An 11,000-nucleotide genomic window follows, 5' to 3' on the forward strand; every position below is an offset into this window, starting at 1 on the left:
GTTGTTAGGTACCATTGAATCAAGTAGCACCATAGCAACCCCGTGAACAACAGATCTGAACCCTGTCCTGTCCTATCCTGTGCCATCCTCACACGTCCTGACACAATAGAAACTACAGCAACAGTCACTGTCAATCCATATGGTTGAGAATCGTCCTCTCTTTCGCTAAATGTGTCATTCCACCATATAGCATATATATGTATATACTCACATAAAACAGTATGGATATGTATGTGTATGCATATTCACAAGTCTATGTTGTGTGGGGCATATAAACATATATGTATATACATTTAGGCATGTAAGTGTGGTTAGTGTGAGGTGCCTTCAATTCTACTTACTCATACTGAACTTAAGAACAACAAAGTGAACTTTGCCCTATCCTGCACCAACTTCATGTTCTCTGATATGCTCTAGATCATTGTCACAGTCACTGTATCTTGTCATCTAGTCATCTTGTTGAGAGGCTTCTCTCTTTCTCTCAACCTCCTACTTTCCCAGCATGATATTTTTTCCCAAGGACAGGCCTCTTCTGAAAACCTACCCAAATTATGTGAGACCAAGTTTCACCAAACTTGTCCCTGAGGAAGAACTTGGTTGCATTTCATTCAGTTCAAAGTTGTTCATTCTCTGCTCAGTCCATGACATATTTAGTTTTCTTCTCCCACACCACACTGCAAAGGCACCTGAGCTTCTTATATATGTCATTTGTATTCATTCTCAAATTTTGGGTGCAGAAGAAGCAAATTTAAAACACATAATTTGGATCAGGTCCACCTTAGTCTTTAGACTGACATCATTCCTCTTGAGCACTTTACAAAGGTCCTTGAGAGCAAACATTTCCACTTTAACACCTATTTTTATTTCATGATTGCTGTTGCTAAGAGTCCTATGCACTTTTATTTCTATGTATGGGCACGTTGTATTCGGGCTGCAGAACTGGTCTCCCTTCCTTTCCCAGATTAGTCACTGAAATGATCAAACCACAGGAAGAAGTAGCTGTGGTTCTGTTTCTCTCTCTTAAGGATCTAAAACTATTCAACCTCCATTTCCCAGGAATAGTTATCTGAGACCCCACTCCACTTCTCTATCTTGTAAAAAACAACTGTGAACATACCCTTCCCCAATTTCCTTGTAAGACAATATAAAACCCCTCTCTAAGTTGGGGCTGGTCTCTACTTTGGAGCCAGCCTGGCAGTTTCTCCTTAATAAACTGTCTCTCTTGGCCTGAACTGGGTTCTATCCTTCCTCAGTAGCCTTACATGTAAAGGTTGCTATATGTCATCAAATCACCTGTAACTCAAAGCAAAATGGGAAAAAGACACAGAAAGACTTTTCACAGAGGAAGATATTTGAATGGCAGACACATGAAAATGTTCCAAATCACTGGTAATAAGAGAGATGCAAATCAAAACCGCAATGAGGTACCATCTCACTCCAGTAACAGTGGAAAAGTTTAACATGGCAGCAAATAATAGATGTTGGAGAGGATGTGGTGAGAAAGGAACTCTTATACATTGTTGGTGGGATTGTAAAATGGTGCAACCACACTGGAAGACAGTTTAGCACTTCCTCAAAAAGCTGAACATAGAAATTCCATATGACCCACCTAATCCACTACTTGGAACAAACCATGACAATATGAGAACTGAGGCACAAACTGAGATTTGTAAACCAATGTTCATGGCAGCATTATCCGACATAGCAAGAACATGGATACAGCCCAAATGTCCAACAATAAATTAATGCGTTGAGAAATTATGGTACATTAACACAATGGAATACTATGCAGCATGCAGGCATAATAACTTTGTAAATAATTACCCAACTTGGGATGGACTAGAGAGCATTATGCTGAGTGAACTAACTCTGTACCACAAGGAAAAATAAAGTACAAAACAATTAATATAGAATGAGTTTAAGAATCCAGGATAGTGGGAGAGGCTAGAAGCAAAGGGATATGGATGTGCAGAGGGTGGGGGGAAATAATCACTGGGTTGTACAGTTTGATGGGGGGGATCAGGGAAATTGAAAGATATGTTCAAATTTGTATTTGACTTTTGGAAATAAACTGGGGGGGGGGAATGCTGAACATAGAAATTCCATACCCTGAAAAAATAAGAACTGAGACACAGAGACTTATACACCAATGTTCATAGCAGTGTTATTCACCATAGCAAGATCATGGAAACAGCCCAAATATCCAACCATGATGGAATAGGTTGAGAAATTATGGTAGGTTCACATGATGAAATACTACCCAGCATGCAGGAGCAATGATTTTGAAAATCACTACCTAACTTGGGACGGAATGGAGAGTATTATGCTAAATGAACTCAGTCTCACAAGGACAGATACGGCATAAGACCATTATTGTAGAAATAGAAAGATAACTAGTAAAATGTGTATGAGGACCCAAGAGAGGGAGGGAATAATTATGTTGCTGATGTTGTTGTTGTTGTTTTGTGCTTTCGAGTTGCCTGCAACTCATAGTGACCTTAAGTACAACAGCCCTAAACCCTGCTCTATCCTTTGCCAATCTTATTGTCACTGACACACCCACCCCCATTACAACAGTCACTGAAACAATCCATCTCATCTAGGATTTTCCTCTGTTGCACTGTCCCTTCAAACTCACAAGCGTGACATCCCTCTCCAAGGACTGGTTCCTCCGTGCAACATGTTCAAAGTATGTCAGATGAAGCTTCAGAATCCTTGCCTCCAAGGAGCAGCCTGGTCGCAACTTCTCTAGGATGAACCTGTTTGTTCTCCTAGCAGTCTATGGAATATTCAATACTTTTCTAAAGCACCACAGCTCATAAGGTCACAAAATTTCATGAGTAGAAAAAGGGGTGGGTAAAGGTATGGGAAAGATCCAGTGTAAAAAATAATGTACACAAACTTTAAAATTAAACCAATATAAAGAAAAATTTATTTTAAAAGAAAAGATCCAGAAGAGGAGAAAATTCTTAGTTGAATCACTAAAGGAGCCAGGTTCCTATTGTAGCAGCTCTGCTGGATGTTGGCAGTCTCAGCAACCTTCATCTTCTTGTTCTTTATTTGTGTTTTCTGCTTGGGACTCAGCAGCTATGAAAAAAATGTAGGGACACTGTTGTTCTCATCTAACTTAATCAGAAAAATTCTGCAGACCAACTGACATGATGACACCCAAGCAAACGAGCCTATCACAGATGTATGTGTGTGATATAAAGTCACTGGGTCTGACCCTCTTCATTGCACTGTGGTTATTTTGGGTCGAGACACCATCAGCTTTAGCCTGGGTAGCCTTCCTCAGATGATGCAGCCACTCCTGCTCCTGCTGGCCTTTCACCTGCTTCCTGGATCTACAGCAGGTGAGTGACCCTCTGCATTCTAGGAACCTGAGCCTATTTCCCTGAACCACTTGTACTCCTGGCCCTTCTGTCCAACGCCAGTAAGGAATTCCTTCCATGTAATCCAGAAACTTTATAGATACCAGCTTCCATATCAAACCTAGACTAAGCAGTCTCTTATAGGATAGATGTTCCAGAAGGATGACTAGACACCCTGGACACAGTCTTAGGTGTTAGACTATCCTAGCTTTTTGTCAAATTTCCCAGTTTTGGGTGAAATCACAACAGGATTGCCACCACTTAAAGGCTTACGAGGTGGTAGTGTGCCCTAGCTTCTCCTGATTCCCTGGGAAGCAGGTTTTTCTCACAAACACATTTAGCAAAAGATATGAAGGTAAGTAACTAAAATCCATTTTTGCTTGCAAAGAAGCTAAACAACAATTCATTGCTAATAAGTCAGAACCAACTCATAATTTCCTCTCCACCAGGTTGACAGAAGCTATAAATTACACAGGAGGAGTTTCCCATAATTTCCTCTCCACCAGGTTGACAGAAGCTATAAATTACACAGCAGGAGTTTCCCATCTTTCTCCTTTGGAGCAGCTGGTGGCTTTAAACCGAGGGTATCTGTGTTGAGAGGCCAACTGCTTACCCACATCTGTATCCCAGGAAAATGAAGCTAAAACACTAAGAATTAGAGTATTACTGTTGTTTTAGATATAGCTGAGTTTGTTGTACAATGCACCATAAAAGGAAACACCTCCAGGTCCGATGCTATCCTTATAAGAAATTATGTCATACTTAAGCTTATTATTGGGGTCAAAGCCAAAGTGTTTTCTGTGGACTTGAAACTACCTGATCCTCCAGGGAATTTTCAATGCTGTAATTTTCATGAGAAGAGATCACTCCGTCTTTCTCCCAAGGAGACGAGGATGGGTTTGAATGGCGAGCGATGTGGAGCCTCAGGGTTAGCAGCACAACTCCTTCCACTCTGTGGATCCAGAGATGTGCATAGTTAGGCTGCTGATCTTATTACAGTGCTATGGTTAGGTGCCTCCAAGTTCAATATAATTTATAGCAACCCTATGGTTCTGAACCCTTGCTTATCCTGTACCATCAACATAATCTGTGATACCCTTGGACCCATTGCCACACTCACACAAATCAACCTCGTTGAGAGTCTTTCTCTCCTTTCCTGATGTTCTGACTTTCTAAGTATGAATTCCCTCTCCCTCAAATAGCCTTTCCTAGCAACATGCCCAGAGTATGTGAGATGAAGCTTTGTTCCCTTGCTTCCAGTTTTCACTACATTAACACTTTTTCCAAGACATATCTATTCAGTGTTTTGGCAGCCCAAAGGTTCAATACTCTTCTCCAACATAACAGCTCAAAGGTATTAATTGTTCTTCTGTCATCCACATAGATTATCCAGTTTTTGGATGCATATCAAGTGCCTTGAAAGACCATGGCCTGACTCAGGCCCATCTTATTCTTCAAACTGACATCATGGCTCCTTAGTAATTTAAAGAGATCTCTGACGACCAGGCCATCCAATGTAATCTGTCTTCTGATCTCCTGATGGCTGGTACCAAAGGTGTTGATGGTGATCCAAGTAAGATGAATTAATTGAGCACTTCAATCTTTCTCCATCTATCAATGTTGATTATTGGTGTGCTGGTTAGGAATTTTGTCTTATGATGTTAAAATACAATCCATGTTTAAGGCTATAGTTTTTAATCTTCTGCACCAAGTGGTTCAGGTCCTCCTCCCTTTTCGGAAGCAAGGTTGTGTATCTATATAACAGAGGTTGTTGATGAATCTTCCTCCAATTCTGATCCCCCATTATTTTTCATAGAGTCCAGCTTTTAGAATGATTTGTCAGCATACATGTTGAATAGACATGGAGAAAGGATACATTCCTGACATACACTTTTCTTATATAAACCATTCAGTGTTTCCTTGCTCCATTTTGAACAACAGCTTCTTGGTCTAGGTATAGGTTTCAAATGAACAAAATTATAAGTGTTCTGAAATTCTCATTCTCTGTTATTAGTCATAATTAGTTAATCAGACAGTCAAATGCTTTTGTATAATCAATAAAACACAAATAGCACTTTATGAGGAGTGTGGCATCAAAATTGGAGGAAGACTCCTTAACAACCTACATTAAGCAGATGACACAACCTTGCTTGCTGAAACTGAAGTAGACCTGAAGCACTTGCTGCAAACGGTCAAGGACTGTAGTCTTCAATATGGCTTGAAGCTCAACATCAAGAAGACAAAGATTCTCACCACTAGGCCAGTAAGCAGCATCATATTAAATGGAGAAAAGATTGAGGTTGTTAGCAGTTACAGCTTTCTTGGATCCACAATCAAAACTCTTCACACCGGAAGTCGGGAAATCAAAAGACAAGTTGCATGGGGACAATCTGCTCTCATGGACCTCTCCAGAGTGCTGAAGAGCAGTGATGTCAGTCTGGATACAAAGGTGCAACTAATCCAAAACATGGCCTTCAAAATTACTTGTTATGCTTCTGAGAGATTGACAATGACTAAGGATGACAGAAGAATAGACACTTTCAAGTAGTCATGCTGGAGAAGAGTCTTGAACATCCCATGGGCTCCCAAGTAAAAAATAGATCTGCCTTGGAGAGAATGTATCTAAGTATCTCCTTGGAGACTAGGATGTTGAAGCTATGTCTCACTTACTTTGGGCATGTGGCCAGGAGAGATGGGTCCTTAGACATCATGCTCAGAAGGGTGGATGGACAGCACTGGTGAGGGAGACACTCCCCTTTCTCCCCATTAGATGGATTGATACAGTAACTGGGGCAATGGGATTAGTGTGTCAGAATTAGTGAGTGGCTCAGTACAGGAAAGCATTCAGAGCTACTGTATATAGGGTTGCTATACATCACAGCTGACTCAATGGCATATAACAACAATATCCTACTATGACCAGATGGAAGCAGGAGTGGCATTCACTTCATAAATAACATGCCTCTGGAAACTCTATGAACTTGGATAAATGTCAATAGTTGTAGAGGGTCTTCAGGCCTTTGCTCTTGGGGTTAATATGAGACATGGTCAACTCGAAGCCAATAATCATCAACAAGAAAAACAACAACATTTGTGCTATTAGAGCTTTGGTGTCAAAATAATTTCATTGTCTTTGACTTCTTTCTCCAGGCTCAGGGCTCAAACCTGACCAGGAAAGAAATTCAAGTTGCAGTTTATCTCAAAGAATTTCTATTGTCTGAACTTCATTACAGTCTACTTCTAGTTAGTGTCTCTGCCTCACCAGGCTTTGGTTACTCCACTGTCTTTGCAGTTAATATTCCTTAAAGTACTTTGGCTTTGATTCCCATGAGTATAATCCATACCAAGGCTCATCCAAAGGCTTATTGGGGGTGGTCCAATGATACAATCACAAAAAGATTTACTGAGATTCAAAGATGTAATAGGCTCTGAAAACCCTAAGACATTTCTAAAATTCTACCTCTATTAACATACTGGTATATTATTAGAAAGCACGACAAACTTAGCAGAGGCTCAGAAAGGTCAGGAAACAAACAGAATAGTCCAAGGATTCTTATCCAGGATACTTTAAAATGACTCTGCCATCTTAAAGATAACATATGCAACTCTCTATCCATGTGCATAATGTGGGCTGTCCAGAGCAAACACTGTCAGATTTAATAGGAACTGTTTGAGATTTGACGGAGGGAATGGGTCACTGTGCCAGAAACACATCTTTCAGGAGAACCATGAACTATCTGTTCCAGCTTCTCTGGGACAATGATGACCCATTCATCAATCATCGACTGGGATGCCACAGTCAACTCATCATCCATCTTTTTCTTTAAAAGGAGATCATTGGAGGTCATATAGCAAAGCCACACTCACATCCATACATGACGTTTTTAGTTTCAGTGGGAAGTGAAGAAGAGTTGTGGTGATATCCTTGTGTGAGAAGACTTTGTCATGACAGGAGTTCACTGCAGGGGAAGATGAGGGGCAGATGTTACAAGGACTTATATTTCCATATTTGCTCCTCAGGGGAGATCCTGTAGCTGTGTGTAACACAGACCCAAGGGGTCTCATCAGAGGAACCATTAGTGAGCAGGATGAGGTGATGAAAAGAAGGTCAACATTAGCTTATGAAGGCAGAGGTTGAGCAAGTGGGAAAGATCAGAGAGGTATCACACTGGATGTTTTAGGCAGACAGTGGATGTTGACAGCAGGTATGGATCAATTCATTTCTTATGAACTGAGGGCTAAAGGGAATCCCACAACTGGTTACCTTCAATGCTCTTCTTGAGAAGCCAAAGGCTCAAGCTCAAGGGCCCCTCCTTCCAGCATTTCCCCTCAGCATCAGCCCTACCCTGACTCAAGAATTATAACAAAGCCTTTCAGTTGTGCATCGTGAACCTGAAGAAAAAGATGGCTGCCTTTAAGGTGAGATTTAACACTAACCTGGCCTGGCTCTGGGGACAAGGATGTTTCAGGAATCTCTAGGATCTGAAGATACTTGCTAGCAATAGAATAATTCCTTCATTTGCTCTGCTAGAATAACAGGGCTGGAATAGCCAAGCTGGGGAGTGACTCAGGCCTGTAGGAGCTGACCTGGGCCCAATCAGAAAAGCAGGGATTCTTCTCCATGATCCTATGGGGTTTTGCATCTTTGAAGACAAGCTGTGTCCCCACCATCCATGTGTCTAATATTAGATGTCCAGAATAAGCACTATCAGCTTTTAGGAGGGCCCATTGAGACTTGAAGGGAAGGGCATGTTATCAAGCCAATAAGGATTACTTTTGGGCTAGTCCAGGACATGTAGTAGCAACAACTACAGAGCAAAGCTGATCCTGTCTTCAATCATCAGGTAGGATGCCCACTCCTCACATTTTCCATTTTTTTTATTCCCCCAGAGGAGATCATTGGAGGTCATGAAGCACAGCCTCATTCACGTCCATACATGGCGCTTGTGGAGTTACTTCATGATGGCAAGTGGCGAATGTGTGGTGGTTTCCTTGTGGAAGAAGATATTGTCCTGACAATAGCTCATGACCCAGGAAGGTGAGGGGTAGAACCTCCAAGGACTCTTCACATTCCTACCACTAAGAATAGCTACTTTATTGGGGTGTAACTCAAGCCCAAGAGTTCTCATCATCAGAAATTTTGAGAGTGGAATGAGGTGGTGAAAAGTAAGTCAACATGTAACCCATGAGGTCAGAGAATGAGGCAAGTAAAGAGGTTAAGGAAAGACCGTACTGACTATTTCAGGCAAACAGTGAAGGTTAAGAGCAGGGATGGTCAAGCCATTTCATATGACCTTGTGGGCAAAAGAGAATTCCACAACCACCTACCATGCTGCTGAGAAATCAAAGGTTCAGCAAGCTCAAGATGAAGGGCCCCTCCCTCCAGCATTTCCCTCAGCAGCCGCCCTCCCCTCCCCACCTGTCACCTGCTTTAGGGCTCCAGTTCCGAGAACCTCTTCTTTTCTCTCTGTACAGCCCCGTGAATGTCATCTTGGGGGCCCATGATATTGATTTGCAAGAAAATACACAGCAGAAAATTCCTGTGAAAAAAGCCATCCCCTACCCTATCTTTATCAATGGGTCTGGTAGTAATGACATCATGATACTACAGGTGAGGCTCACTCCCTGCTCCTCCTACTCCCTTGGGTTCAAAAATTTTCTTCTTCCACCATGACTCCTGCCTTTTTCATCTTGGCTGCTTCACTAATCCCAGGACCTGGAGGAAGAAGGGATAACGTGCAGCCCATCTGGGTCTGGAGGGCAACAGGCTCTGAGTGACCAGACTTTGTTGTTTTCTTCATCAGCTGAAGACAAAGGCCCAACTGACTGCAGCTGTGGGCCTGCTCCCCCTACCTGGAGAAAGTGACCAGGTGAGGCCTGGTCAGGTGTGCAGTGTGGCTGGCTGGGGACGGATCACTGTGAATGAAACAACAAGCAAGCTGCATGAGGTGGACCTCATCATTCAAGAGCACTTCCAGTGTGAGCGCCACTTCCGGAATTATGACAGAATATCTCAGTTGTGCGTGGGAGACCCTCAGAAACAGAAGTGTTCCTTTAAGGTGAGACTTAGCATTAGCCTGGCCTTGCTCTGGGGAGAAGGATGTTTCTGGAAGACCTGGGATGTAAAGGTCCTAACTAGCAATAGGGGGAAATGCCTTCACCCATTTTTCTGAGATAAGAAGAACATTGAACTACCTGGTCACTCAGGCCTCTGTAAGCTTCCAGGGATAAGTCAGAAATGTGTTCCCCTGGAAAGATGAATTTGTTGCTCCTTATTTTATCCCAAAGGGGTAGGTGATAAGAAATGTCACTGTAATCCCAAAGAGCTTCTCAGAAGAAAGGCAAGTAATCTCTTCCTGTGCAATTAGTCATCTCTAAAACCTCACTGGAGGATCAGTTCAGTTCAGTTCAGATTTTACAGCAAAACAACAATAACATGTCACCTCAAATATCCCTAAGGCACAAAGAGTTTCCCTTCAGGTTCTACCTTAAATATTTGTGGTTTGAACCTTCTCAAAGGTGTTCCATAAACTGTATAGGGAAGAAAACCCAATGAGCAGTTGGACTCTATAACATTTAGGATTACTATGAACTGAGATGTCAAGAACTGGTTTGGATTTTTTTTTTTAATTTAATGTGGGGGAAGTAGAGACAATTGTCCCACCCACCAAGAGCACACATACAAGGAAAAGCTCTCCCTCCAAGTTGAACAATGAAAATCATGTAAATACTCAAGAGCTGTCATCACCCTAGTCAATACACTGTCTTCAATTAACCATCTGCCTCTCCTTAAACAGTAGCCTGGAAGTAAAGTTCCACAGTTCCTTAGAAGGCAAGAGACCTGGAGTTAGGAAAGGAGATAGATCACAACCTAGGGATAAAACAACAATGATGTCAACCATCTGATTTGGCACCCTGGGGGACCCCAGAGAGGCCTATAACCCCTGTCTTTTTACCTCTTTGGGGAAGTTTGCTCCCAGAATGTAGAGGGAGGCAGGACCAACAGAACAATTAACCCAGCCTTTCCTCTCTGTGTTCCCAGGGAGACTCTGGAGGTCCCTTGGTATGCAGAAATGTGGCGCAGGGCATTGCCTCCTATGGAAATTTAGCAGGAACTCCTCCACGTATCTTCACCAAAATCTCCACTTTCTTACCCTGGATAAAGAAAACAATAAAAGGCCTCCAACTAGAAGAATCACCCTGAGCCCCTCTATGCTTGATCATCTTCTCTTAATGTCAAGAACCTTAATAAATGTGTCTTAACTTCAAGGAAATGATTGTGTCTTTATTAGGCACTTACCTATTTAGCAGAGAGCAATTCTTGATGAGGGAGCTCTGGAGACCTAGTGGGTAAGGAGTTGCACTGCCAAACCAAATGTAGGCAGTTCAAGTCCACCAAATGCCCCAAGGAAGAAAGAGGAACAATCACCTATGGTGCAATTTATACCCTCCGAAAACCCAGGGCTGGATCAGATATGAGTGAGTTCTTTCTTGAAGGTAATGGGATTCTGTCCTTTTTTTTTTTTTTTTGCTTTGCTGGTCTTTTAATCCTTATTGACGCAGACCTACAACATAATAATGTTTTAAATCATGTTCTTTTCCCTACTCTACATCCACAACTCATATGCA

The 11,000-nt window shown here is 42.0% G+C and overlaps 1 protein-coding gene across 1 annotated transcript; it reads left to right on the forward strand.

Moving 5' to 3' along the window:
- The first annotated feature begins 3,286 nt into the window (after positions 1-3,286).
- Positions 3,287-10,575, forward strand: LOC102845166 (granzyme H-like). Its single transcript, XM_006903063.1, has 5 exons — positions 3,287-3,353; positions 8,262-8,409; positions 8,847-8,982; positions 9,176-9,430; positions 10,414-10,575. Exons 1-5 carry the CDS (start codon positions 3,296-3,298, stop codon positions 10,573-10,575), a joined length of 759 nt encoding a protein of 252 aa, XP_006903125.1. The 5' UTR covers positions 3,287-3,295.
- The last annotated feature ends 425 nt before the right edge of the window (positions 10,576-11,000 follow it).

The sequence above is a fragment of the Elephantulus edwardii genome, unplaced genomic scaffold, assembly GCF_000299155.1.
Source record: "Elephantulus edwardii isolate Elephantulus edwardi_28Jun2011 unplaced genomic scaffold, EleEdw1.0 scaffold00503, whole genome shotgun sequence".
Classification (NCBI taxonomy): Eukaryota; Metazoa; Chordata; class Mammalia; order Macroscelidea; family Macroscelididae; genus Elephantulus; species Elephantulus edwardii.